This window comes from Mucor velutinosus (assembly GCF_035048745.1).
Source record: "Mucor velutinosus strain NIH1002 chromosome Unknown tig00001564, whole genome shotgun sequence".
NCBI lineage: Eukaryota > Fungi > Mucoromycota > Mucoromycetes > Mucorales > Mucoraceae > Mucor > Mucor velutinosus.
The window spans coordinates 3,704,504-3,716,725 of record NW_027041906.1 but is presented as its reverse complement, the minus strand read 5'-3'; the positions used below and the strand labels follow the sequence as shown (position 1 = coordinate 3,716,725).

The window sequence follows — 12,222 nt, the reverse complement described above, 5'->3', positions numbered from 1 at the left end:
CCTTTTTGCGTGACATTTCTATTTTTTTCAGTGTTGGAATTTTTCTAGCATCTGCTTTTTTCTTCTCCATTTCACACTACAGTTTGACATTCATGGCAGCCGTACCCAGTAGAACACTTAGCAGAGTGGCTGCATCACAAAAGAAGGCAACTGAAAAGAAGAAGCAGACAGTTGCGCCCGAAGGATCCAGTTTCATCGACATTGGTGTTGAAGCATGGCTCAGCGACACATTGAAATCCATGTCCATCAAGGAACCCACAGAGATCCAAAGAGCTTGTATACCTCCCATTCTAGCTGGAAAGGATGTCATTGGTGGTGCCAAGACAGGTTCTGGTAAGACAGCTGCCTTTGCTCTCCCCATCTTGCAAAAGCTATCTGAAGATCCTTACGGTGTCTTTGCGTTGGTACTGACTCCTACCAGAGAACTTGCATTTCAGATTGCTGAGCAATTTCGAGTGCTTGGTAAAGGAATGGGTGTCAAGGAGTGCGTCGTAGTAGGAGGAATGGGTATGTTGGATAGTGCTATAGGCATACAGTGTAGTCTAACTTGGTTTCTGTAATGATGCTAGATATGATGACACAAGCATTGGAACTTGCAAAGCGGCCTCATGTTATCATTGCGACACCAGGCCGTCTTCGTGATCACATTAGAAGTAGCTCAGGTGCTGTCGATTTGAGGCGTTGTAAATTTTTGGTGATGGATGAAGCAGATCGTATGTTTACACCAACATTTGTGCCTGAATTGGAGGTGATCTTGCCCTTATTGCCTAAACAAAGACAAACACTGCTCTTCACAGCCACCATGACTGAATCCATCTTGGCATTGCGTGACGCAGAGGAAGATCCCAAGAAGCAACCCTTTGTTCACATGTGTGATATGTCGACATCCACCGTTAACACGTTGGACCAATACTACGTCTTTGTGCCATCTCAGGTCAGAATGGTCTACTTGGCTCATTTACTGCGTACGGACGATTTGAAGGAAAAATCGATTATTATCTTTTGCGGACGATGTTCAACTGCTGAACTGATGACCATCATGCTGAAGGAATTGGGTATTCGCTGTACAGCTCTTCACTCTGAAATGTCGCAGCAGCAGCGTTTGGATTCTCTTGGTAAATTCAGAGCAGAAGTGATCAAGATCCTTATTTCTACTGATGTTGGCTCTCGTGGTTTGGATATTCCTTCCGTGGAGTGTGTCTTGAATTACGATATCCCTCGTGATCCTACGGATTACATTCATCGTGTAGGTCGTACTGCTCGTGCTGGCAGAGATGGTAAAGCTATTTCAATTGTAGCTGAAAAGGACATTCAGCTGATTCAAAATATCGAGGAGCGCATCAGTAAGTTGAACGTGATGTGATCGAACCTTGAAGCGCGGTTCTGACGGATATTGTTTAGACAAAAAGATGGAGAAATATGAAGTGAATGAAAACGAAATCTTGGAAGAGTTATCCAAAGTGACGGCAGCCAAGCGAGAAGCCAGCATGGTATGTTGAAAGGGACATTTTTATTGAACACTGTTGCTAATGTCATTTGGACAGCAATTGCACGATAGACAGTTTGGAGCAAAGACACATATCAGAAAAAAGAAGAAGATGGCAAATCAGGAGGATTGAAGCAATACATACATGAAGCATTTAGAAATACAATAGACATTTTACCCTTTTTCTTTCAAAAACCATACTTGTAAATAAATAAATTAATATGACAAATACGCAGCTCTTTTTCGCTCACTAGCGGATACAGCCAACGTAGCTGCAAACAAGCCGACTGCAATACCCAGGGAAGCCACTACCATTTGTGTAGCAAACGAGATTCCTTGATCATCTTGGCGGATCAAGAAATAAGCGCCCTGAATTCCAATACTTCCTGGTACTAGCGATGCAATACCACATGATAGAGGCACTAGCGCAAGATCACCTGTCAATTTAAAGTAAAAGTTTCCAAATAAACCAACCGAGAAAGCACTTATGGTGCCCACAATCTGAAAATTGGCGATGACTTTACTCGATAGCACAGATACACCAAATCCAATCGCAGAGCAGCATACCATGGAAGGCCATTGTCGCATGGTCGCCCCTAGATTGATAGACATGCTGATTGCCATCAAAGGAAATAAGCAGATATGAAGCCAGGATGGTGCATGGCCCTTGCATACATCAAACACAGATGGCGAAGAATGTGCATCTACTGCTTCGTACAAACTGGTTCCAATCTCCAACCCGTAGCCTATAAACAGTGCATAGATCATGGCATATACAAATCGGACAGTGCCAGTAATGACATGGCGTGCGGATAGCTCCATCTATTCATTAGTGTCAGATAATTAGAGGGTCAAGGTTTGATGAGACACGTACGATGGACATGGTTAACGTATATCCTGGTATCAAAATGGAAGTAGCTGACAACACAACACCCGTAAAGCATATCCATTGATCCAATGCCTTTGCGATAAACGCAATCAATACTGTTGTCGAGATCTCAAATATATTGCAGTACGCTGTGTATCGTTCGGATAGTAGAATCAATAAACCGACGAGCAGCCCAAGAGCACCACTGAGTGCCGTATCTATGAGTGTCCCATGAAACATGATGAGCGATGTAAATAAGCTGCTGAGTGTGTATGATAGCAGGGTTATCCAGGCATTCCAGGTTGGTTTAGCTTGAAAGATTTCTTGTAATGACTGGATGCTCTGTACCACAGACATATGATGTTCTTCCTCTTGCTTTAAACACATGCGTTGAATGATCCGATTGACTTTGGTCAGCTTTCCCATATCAAAGCCCTGAGGGCACTGCACAAGGATGGTTTGAGAGTGGCAGTAGCATTGTTGCCATGGAAACAATGGCGTTGTGGTGGTTGACTCATCGATGGGTGTGTTGTAAAATGTCATCATCATGATGCCGGGTATAAAGATGAAGGTGGCGTGCAGTGATAGTGCTTTTGATACATGCTCTAGTGCTTCTTCCTAGTGTGAAGACAAAGACGATGAGTGAAGCAAAGATAAAAGCAACGCGAATACACTTACTATGCGATGGCATGGGGCTCCATACAGCATCAGCGATTTGCACAATGAAATCAGTGCCTTTTTCTCAACTTCGTTCATGTGATGGTCATGATCCGTATCCCCGATTGTCTTTTCCTCATCATGTTCATCATCCCATTCACAATGCTTGTCTTGCTGGGAAACAACGGATGCAGTTGCCGTGGTAGATACGATTGAGGATAGTTCAGGGCTACTCCAACGGGGCACTAAATATTGCCATTTTTCCCAATGTTGCATAGTGTCCTCATGATGATGGATTGGGGTATTGCTGCCGATGGGCAATTCAAGGGAGTGCCTCTCTCTTGATTTCATGTCGAGTAAGAAAGGATTAAAATTGAAAGCGATCTCTTGGAGCATGCCTAATATATGACTGAATACACTTAATATCTTTGCTGGTCATTGTTTCAACAAAATGTTAATGTATAGAAGCTTTTGAAATGGAATTTCTTTTATCCTCACTCGTGCCAACATTTACTTATTGTCAGCGTGTACGTGCTTGCTAGGGGCCTCTCATTACGATGCTTGTGCTTTTGATTAGTTTCTTGTGCAGGGATATCTCTCTCAAGTATGTTTTTGTTTACTATCAATGCCAATCGATAGATCATCTATTCTCCCCTCCCGTTACCACGGTAATTTAGTTCCCGGATGCTTTTCTCTCTCTCTCTCTCTCTCTCTCTCTCTCTCTCTCTCTCTCTTTCTCTCTTTCTGTCCTTGCTGAATAACAATACAAATGACAACGTGGACCATAGAAAATCGCTTATAAGCTGCCATTTGTTCTTTGCAGTGACACATAAGATGAATGATTTACTGGTGCAACATTGTACCATAACTTTATTATTGCTTAATTTGGGTCATTTTTTCTGTTCGTATGGATGGCAATGGTAGATTTGGTATATAAAAGTCAACAGAGAAGGTGTTAAGTAGAAATACTTGGTCAGTAAAGTGATCAACCAGAAAGTGAAAAAAAAAAGAGCTTGGATCACCCTTCTTTTTCTTCCAGAATACGGATTGCATTACAAGCTGTGTTACCTGCAAGCCTACATGCGATGAAATGGAATGGATAATACAGCTTTTTTTATTTCAACAATCATGGGTATAGTTAGATAAGATGGCATCTAAATGATAGTGATTTATCTTGCTTTGAAACTTTTTATACATGTTGGATGGTACAATGGCTTGATCTAATAAACACTCAGATCGTTTCATTCGCTCTTTATCGCCATGATCCTCATCCGTATCATCGTGATCTCTCTTTCTTTTTAGAGTGGGTGATGGAGCAGGCGAATCAGTATTTGGTGGCGATAACGGTGGTGATGCTACGGATAGTGATGTAATTGACGACAACGTGCATTGGTTGTGGTTCATGAGCGCGTGTCTTAATAGCTGATCTCCATAGGCCTGCATGTCCTCCAGCTTGACATGCAAGTCAAAGTTGCATAAGAACAAAAACTCTAGCTCTAGTTGATTTAGTTCGCATAACGGAATACCGCCGACCTAGAGTATTGCTATTGAGTCAAATGTGCTATTACAGCAGTAAAAAAAAAACAACAACTCACTTTGGCATATCTAGAATTTGGATAAAACACATCAGATGTAAACTTGGATGCTACGACAATGCTTGTAATCAATAATCTATGGACAGTAAACGAATTCACTGCGTATCTCGTCTTCTTCAGCTTGGCGATTCTATCAAAATACACAAGCAGACACAGCAACACTTCATTCGAGAATGGAGCAAACTTGAGAATGCGAGCAAGATATGGATAGACAGCAATGTTGGGTATTGTCCGTGAATGAAAATGCGTCACTGTGGTTGTTGAGTTGTTGCTGATGAGCTTGTCGTTTGTCTCAATGATGGAATCGAGCAAGTTTGCCACGATATCAACGAGTGAGTCGACTGGATAGTTTGCAATGTCTAAAGTTGTTGTTGTTTCTGTAGTTGTTGCAATGGTTGGTTTAGGCGGCATTCAATTCGATAAATGTATAAATATGGAAAATAGAGCCTTTCTTGAGGATGTTGGAAGAGTGAAAAAGAGGTAGAAAGAGTGAAAGAAAGAGAGAATGCTAAGGGATGTACAGATGCTACGAGAAATGTTGCGACGCTATGATGTGAGTATATATGTTTTGTATTCTGTGTGTGTGCGTGTGTCCACATTCTTTTTCCCTTGAAATCATTTGAAATTTTAATTACTTCTTAAAGGCTTAGCTAAACAATCAAAAAAAAAAAAGCATCAGGCACCCAATCTAAAGGCCCAAATTAAGCATATGTCGATCTGATATTTTTTGCGCGTGTTCATACTAAGGATTCTGGTTGGGTCACTGGTTTATTTTTTCCATCCACGTCTTGCTCTAGTTTCAAGTCCTAATGCACATCTCAAGGGACTTTCCAACACAAGTCTGGCTTTCTCTCGGCTTCTTGATGGGCCATGTAGTAGTGCTGAGTGAGGTTATACTAGAAACCGGCGCTCCATAAAGAATCCGATCTACTTGTGTTTATTGATTGTAAAAATCCGTACATAGTATCATTTACGAATTACAGCATTGGTTTGAATTGCATTCTCCAAAAATGTGGTATCATCTGCCAGATCATCGTGTGTTGAGATATGCTTACATAATGACCTGACCATTTGATTGGCATTAACATTACATCCACAGCAATTCAATCAGTGTACTTGTTATCGCAAGCTATATAATGAATATTTATTTGAAATCTACCTAGAAAGAAGAGGTTGTATTTGTAGTGCTGGTGGAGGTGGAGGAGGAATGGAGAGAAGAGCTGGCGGTGGCGGGTCTTCTTCTGCCAGGTGCAACGGGTCTCTTGAAGCCTTGCTTTGTACCGCCCAACATTTGAATACGATCACCCACCATACTACCAGTAGGAGAACTCACATTAGAGTTGCCGGCGCTTTGTAGTTGTTGATGTTGTTGTTGCTGAGCAAGTTCTTCATCAAAATACTCGCCAGTTAAATCAGACAAGTCGCTGGTTTCAAACTACAACTACTGATTAGAGAACGACATGCTGTATCTAATCGGCCCACTTACCTTCTTGGCTATTTCGATAGAAGCCTCATGTTCAGCAGCTGTAATGACATTGGCTTTGGAAGATGAATACAGCATGCGCTCCCTGATCTTGGAGCTTGAAGGGCATGTATAAATGAAAACTAATCATGTACATGTGAGCAACCAAGACTCAAATGTAACAGCTTTTGTCTTACCGAGTGATTCACTAGATCCATGTTGATAGATATAAAAAGTAAATCTTGGGGCAGTTGCACTAATTGTCTTGCTCAGCTCGTCAATGGAAACTTGTGTTGCACTATCCAAGTCAATCTTTTCATTATCCAAATGCTGATCAAGTATAAATTAGCAATCTACGCACCATTTACACATTCCAAATAAGGCTTACCAAAGAAACAAAATTGTATGATCTATCGTCAGTCTTTTTCAACTCTGAAAGTGCTTGAACGGCCTTTTCTGTCAGAGGAAATGCAACTCCAGGCGCATAGCTCTTTCGAGTGGCAGTACCTTGATAATCAGACACTGTGGCAGCCTGATTTGCTATCCTTCAGTGATGTGCTCATAGCCCCCCTTTTTTTTCCCCTTGAAGACTTACCTCAGCAGCTTTGATTTCCACTAGCTCTTGCTCACGTCTTGTCAGTGGAGCCTCTGCATTCTTGTGAGCAAGATGCTTCTTGTATCCATCCCAGGTAAACTCCGCCTAACACAAAAGAAAGCATGTTAGCATGCTGCATTGCATTGACTCAATAACTCACCTTATCGGTACCATAGATGCTATCTGAAAATCTGTAATCCCCAAGCTCCTTGGTCAATGTAGCTCTAGTTGAAGCATACAACATCTTATCACGGACTTTGGCATTATCGGGAACGTAACAGAGGAACAGCCATTTGTATTCTCCAGAAGCATTCTTTTCGTCAAAGCGAACAAAGATGTAGGATGGTGTAGTAGACTCGAGATATTCTTCGATATGCTGCTTGTAATCTGGGTGAATGACGCTGTTGAGTGATCGTTTTGGAAATATAAGAGTGATATCATTTTACCAGACTCGAAATCACCTTGGACAGGAGAAGTGCCGTTTGGAATCAAAGATTCTACATGGTTTTATCTAGCATTTAGCAGCCTGCAATAGCTAGGCCTGACAGGAACTTACCATGCTCAATAGATACACGGAGAATACGGACGTTTCCGTTAGAGACAGCATCAGCAAACACCTTGGAGAGGTCCTCAGACACTATGTTGATGTACATTTAGACAGGACATTCGGGAGGACAGACAAGTTCATATCAAGTACCTTGGATACCACTTTGATGAGACATAACGCGTTTTGTGTTTTGTAATAGATTACGAAAGAAAACAGTATTCTTCTCTTCAAGTTGCAAGTTACTCTCACGGGATTTGAATAACTTCTCTGTAAACAGCATGTAATTCGCTTTACATGACGTAGAGAGCTCGAATGACATGTATTCAGCCAAAGAAAAGAACATGCAGATGGCATTGCAATATCCACAAGTTTTGCTATGAGCGAGCATCGTATGAGCTCTGTAGAGTGAGTGTCAAATGTTGCAAATGATCCATGATTGAACTGAATCAAGCACATCGATGTGGGGATGATGATTGGATAGGTAAAGTGTATTGTCTCAACTGCGAAAAAGGGTCATAAAACTTTTTTTTCAAGGAACATTTCAAACGCTTTTTTTTTTTTTTTTTTTTTTTTTTTTTTTGATCATCTCTGTCTTGAACATCATGGTCAATACCAGAAGGACTAATGATCCCCACTTTCTCTTGAGTCACATCGAGTTTCCACAAGGCCGTGTGGATTACAGAGGTAAAATTTGCTTTTAGATATTCAAGAATCAGGGTCCAGAAGTTGACAAGCTGTTTATTGTTTCTAGCTATCTTTGATGAGAACGACCCAGAAAAGTTTGCCTTTATTGTGAGTGGATGTAGATTCATATAGCACTCGATATTGACTGATGCGATCTCGATAGAAACTGTTAGAAGCCATCAATTTGAGAGCAAGCGAAATGTCAGCTTTACAGCCTACTTTCCCAAAAATGGATTTATCAGCCCTCTACTGCTTGGGCATCACTATTCAAGAGTATGTAAGACACTTGAGCACAGATGTGCTGGCGCAGAAGAGAGCAGCTGAAAACAAGTCGCCTATCAATAACTCTTACACGCCACAAGAGATCAAAGCAAGAACATTGGAAGCTGTCATCCAGAAGTATAAGCCTCAAACAAGCACAATAGCAAATGCGCAACATGCTCCTCCCGTCACAGCACGCCCTAATATAGATCAGGAGCTCCATCATTCAGCCAAGCATCCCCATCATCAAGTCGAGATCAAGACATCTGAGAAAGCAGGTCGTTATGATAAGATTGCGTCCGATCCTAAATGGACAGGAACACTTGTCAAAAGCCCTCGAGATTTGAAAGCCAATTCGGAACAAGCGGCTGCCAGAAGAGCCAAAGCAGAAGCAAATCAGAAAAAGAGATTAGAAGCCCAACAAGCAATGATAGAGAGGGAAGGGCGGCAGCAAGAAAAAATAGAGTTACTGCTGCCTCGCAAGAGAGTGAGATCTGCGGATGATGATACCAATTACGACATATTCGATAAAGCAAATCATAGTAAACCGAAAAAAGCCAAGGGTTCTTCCCGCAAGAAGAAAAAGACAGCACCATCAAGTCAGAAAGGCTTTTAGAAAGCAAGGTGTATTCAAACAAACAAATCCTTACAGTACATATAAATTACTCGAACAGCAAAGGTTGTGCATCATACTCTTGTCTGTCAATTAGTATATAATTCCCTCTTATTCTTATTCTATGCCGCAAAGCTTGCTTAATAATAAACTATGCATACAAGACTTGTCCTTGACCGGCAAAAAAGTGCTATTGAGGCAAGCATGTTAGGTTTAGAGAATCAAACATGCGTGACTAAAACTAACCGTTCAGGGTTGATTTCAATGTGCTTATCAAAGATGGCATTGTAACGGACACAGCGCGCATTCGAAGGATACTACCGACCATCGACTATATATTTCAGCAGAAAGCGCATGCCGTCATTATCATCTCACATCTCAAGCGACTTTACGGCAAAGTCGAGTCAAAATACTCGTTAGCACCGGTTGCTGCTGAACTGCAGACGCTAATTCCAAATCGTAGAGTACGCTTCCTCAACGACTGTGTAGGTCCAGATATTGAAGAAGCCTGTCGATCCTGCGATGAAGGCGATGTCATTCTCTTGGAGAATTTGCGATTTCATTCAGAGGAAGAGGGTCTTCTGCCTAAAGATGAACAGGGTCAGCGCAAGAGCACAAGCAAGAACGCCAGCAAGAAATTTCGAGCAAGTCTCTCTCGACTGGCAGATTTCTACGTCAACGATGCACTGAGCACCAATGCATCGCTCTCACGCCTCTATCACAGGTGTCAATTTACCCTATAAGGCAGCAGGATTGCTGCTACAACAAGAACTCGAGGTATTTGCCAAGCTTTTGGATCAGAATTGCAGCAACAGCAGCAACAAGTCCTTTTTAGCCATCTTGGGTGGCGCAAAGCTCTTGACAAAGTACAAGCTGATATTGCATTTACTGAGCAAGGTAAACACAATGATCATCTGCGGTGCTTTGTCATGGCCTTCCTTGAACATAGGGGACGAAAAAGAGCAAGATGTGGTACGTCAAATTATGGATATGGCCTCAGAGAAGCATGTCGAGATGGGGTTTCCTGTTGATTTTGTTACTGCTTCGGATTTTAACCCTGCGCCTGCATAGATTGCTTTGGCCACTGTTGATGCACAGCAGCAAGGAGATCAAGATCCACTGGATGGGATGCTGGGTTTGGACTGTGGACCAGCATCATCAGCATTGTCTGAGCAAAAGATCATGGAGCATCAAACTATCCTTTGGAATGGTACTCCAGGTGTATATGAATACCAAGAAAACTTCTCGACTGGTACAAAACATCTATTAGAGGCTATTGGCAAAGCTACTACAGAAAATGGCGCAATGAGTGTGGTGTGCGGCAAAGGTACATTGTGTTGACTGTTGTGTCACATATATTTCATGCATGTTCTAAATGTCGATTAGATACCACCGCTTTGGTTGCAAAATGGTCTTATCAAGGTAAATTATCGCATGTTTCTACTGAAGGAAACGCTTTTCTGGAATCGCTGGAAGGCAAATCGCTTCCTGGACTAGCAGCACTATCACCAAGGCAATGAATGCTGATATATTCGAGTGCATCGGAAAATGAATGCAGCATGTAATTTTGTCATTTCGAGGCTATTTATAAATTTTTTTCGTTGTTGGGATGTCTCTTTCTCTTTCTTTCGTCAATCTCCACAAATCACTTGCCCTAAAATGTCCTCCAATCTTGTGCAATGCATACAAGATCAGGCTTCGTATTACAGAAAGTTAAAGGCAGAACTGGATAGCGAATCTAATATACAAAATGCATTGGATGATGCCAAGCTGATCAGACAAGATTTTGAGAGAGCCATTCAGTCGAAAAAGGCAGAGATAAACTCTTTGGAAGAATACTCGTAAGTTTGTTTGGCTATGCCACGCGGGAATTGATCACTCAACATGGCTTGTAGTAAAAAAGAGTACCGAGATGTGCGTAGGATGCGGCATTTGTCGTTTCGATCAGCAGCTGCAACTTTATCTGGCAAAAAGAAAGAACGTACAGCCAAGGAAGAGGCTAAATATCAGCTTGCATTCGAGAACGAACAACGGTCCAAACGAGAATTAGATGAACTACAAACAAGCTATGAAGGTGCTCTCACAAGAGTAGGTTGAACACTGTTGGGCCGCATTGTTTGTTTGCTCATTCTTACATCTTAGGAAGAAGAGCTTGTGCAACAAAAGAGCCATTTTGAGGATACAAGGCATCAGTTTGATTCATTGCTGGAGCAGGTACGAGTACAGTACCATGATTTACTGCTTGGCTTGATTGACTAAATGCTCTACAGATTTTTATGTTGGAGGACCCGAATTTTCCATTGGAGCCACAATTGAAAGCAGAGCTAGTCAACTACAGGGAGCAAAAGCGCTTGGTAAGTACAACACAGACAAGAGCGTGGATGAAACATCTAACCGCTCTGCATTATAGGCAAAACGGGATAAAAATAGATTTAGTGAAGCTGAGCAATCTCTCTCAACAGCGTTAGTCGACATCAAGAAGGTGATTAGGTTATTGGACACAGTCATCAATTATGTGCCGTTTGAGATATTTGGAGGACCCATCATTGATGAGGAACAGGTCGCTTATTTGGAGGCAGCCAAGAGGAGAATTTGGGAGATTCAGAGACTGATGAATATCGCTCGCACAGTACTGCCTGAAATTCCTTACCCTCAGACACTGGATGTGGTTACCAACAATACGCTATTGCAAATGCAGCTCAATCTGAACTACATCGATATTGCATGGAAAGGTAAGCATAGAAGATTACGTGTTAAATGCTCGACAAGGATTCTCATTTTGGCGATAATATAAGCAAAAACCTCGCAGTGTTTTGGTATGTTGGCAACAGCGTATCGTAATACCCAGAATTCGTTGACTTGGGTGAAGCAATACAAGAATTATGCAGCTGGTGCATTAGTTCGACTGGATGAAGCGGTGAATGTGATTAAGGAATCTTTAAAGACTGAGCGCAAGCGTATTATGGACACAGTACTAGCTGGACACACTGGTGGTAGTGGAACATCCTCTTCTGCTGCAGCTGATCATCCTCCCTTGTTCTCAACCAGCTATCATAACGCCAATGATCCTCCTCCTCCTGTCTATGAAGCACCGCCAGTAGCTGAACAGTACAATAATCAAGGTCAGGGAGCGACGCCCTCAGATCAGCATTTACCGGCTATTCCAGCCAATTTAACGCCTGCCACTTCATTTCTCAACTTACCAATGAATGAGGACAGTAACACCGCCATTACAAACTCACCGTTAATGCCGCCCATCACACCACACGATAATAACAATAGCAACACTCCACCTCATCCTATCACGCCCGTCTTTGAAAATACGAACATGTCATCGCCCTCACCACCGCAATCAAACGTTAATAATAATACTAATACTCATCATTCTGCAGCTAGTAACACTAATCAGTCGTCAACCTATATATCACATAATGTAAATAATCCCTTCCAATAA

At 42.0% G+C, this 12,222-nt stretch overlaps 7 protein-coding genes across 7 annotated transcripts; 4 read left to right on the top strand and 3 right to left on the bottom strand.

Annotated features, from left to right (window-relative positions):
* Positions 1 to 92: 92 nt before the first annotated feature.
* Positions 93 to 1,619, top strand: DLD1 (D-lactate ferricytochrome c oxidoreductase; the record flags this gene model as incomplete). The annotated part of the gene is made up of 4 exons (XM_064830706.1): positions 93 to 507; positions 570 to 1,343; positions 1,402 to 1,490; positions 1,545 to 1,619. 4 exons carry the CDS (start codon positions 93 to 95, stop codon positions 1,617 to 1,619), a joined length of 1,353 nt encoding a protein of 450 aa, XP_064683208.1.
* Positions 1,620 to 1,702: 83 nt separating this feature from the next.
* On the bottom strand, positions 1,703 to 3,362 carry ATC70_011515 (uncharacterized protein; the record flags this gene model as incomplete). Its single annotated transcript, XM_064830705.1, has 3 exons — positions 1,703 to 2,308; positions 2,361 to 2,972; positions 3,033 to 3,362. The coding sequence occupies 3 exons, from the start codon at positions 3,360 to 3,362 to the stop codon at positions 1,703 to 1,705; spliced, it is 1,548 nt and encodes a 515-aa protein (XP_064683207.1).
* Positions 3,363 to 4,130: 768 nt separating this feature from the next.
* Positions 4,131 to 5,017, bottom strand: ATC70_011514 (uncharacterized protein; the record flags this gene model as incomplete). The annotated part of the gene is made up of 2 exons (XM_064830704.1): positions 4,131 to 4,544; positions 4,607 to 5,017. 2 exons carry the CDS (start codon positions 5,015 to 5,017, stop codon positions 4,131 to 4,133), a joined length of 825 nt encoding a protein of 274 aa, XP_064683206.1.
* Positions 5,018 to 5,765: 748 nt separating this feature from the next.
* On the bottom strand, positions 5,766 to 7,316 carry ATC70_011513 (uncharacterized protein; the record flags this gene model as incomplete). Its single annotated transcript, XM_064830703.1, has 8 exons — positions 5,766 to 6,041; positions 6,093 to 6,211; positions 6,266 to 6,398; positions 6,457 to 6,600; positions 6,664 to 6,768; positions 6,824 to 7,050; positions 7,110 to 7,160; positions 7,220 to 7,316. The coding sequence occupies 8 exons, from the start codon at positions 7,314 to 7,316 to the stop codon at positions 5,766 to 5,768; spliced, it is 1,152 nt and encodes a 383-aa protein (XP_064683205.1).
* Positions 7,317 to 7,812: 496 nt separating this feature from the next.
* On the top strand, positions 7,813 to 8,771 carry ATC70_011512 (uncharacterized protein; the record flags this gene model as incomplete). Its single annotated transcript, XM_064830702.1, has 3 exons — positions 7,813 to 7,894; positions 7,962 to 8,002; positions 8,058 to 8,771. The coding sequence occupies 3 exons, from the start codon at positions 7,813 to 7,815 to the stop codon at positions 8,769 to 8,771; spliced, it is 837 nt and encodes a 278-aa protein (XP_064683204.1).
* Positions 8,772 to 8,921: 150 nt separating this feature from the next.
* On the top strand, positions 8,922 to 10,288 carry ATC70_011511 (uncharacterized protein; the record flags this gene model as incomplete). Its single annotated transcript, XM_064830701.1, has 5 exons — positions 8,922 to 8,974; positions 9,022 to 9,416; positions 9,493 to 9,740; positions 9,840 to 10,095; positions 10,155 to 10,288. 5 exons carry the CDS (start codon positions 8,922 to 8,924, stop codon positions 10,286 to 10,288), a joined length of 1,086 nt encoding a protein of 361 aa, XP_064683203.1.
* Positions 10,289 to 10,427: 139 nt separating this feature from the next.
* ATC70_011510 (uncharacterized protein) lies at positions 10,428 to 12,222 on the top strand (the record flags this gene model as incomplete). The annotated part of the gene is made up of 6 exons (XM_064830700.1): positions 10,428 to 10,609; positions 10,664 to 10,856; positions 10,911 to 10,982; positions 11,039 to 11,122; positions 11,179 to 11,500; positions 11,564 to 12,222. The coding sequence occupies 6 exons, from the start codon at positions 10,428 to 10,430 to the stop codon at positions 12,220 to 12,222; spliced, it is 1,512 nt and encodes a 503-aa protein (XP_064683202.1).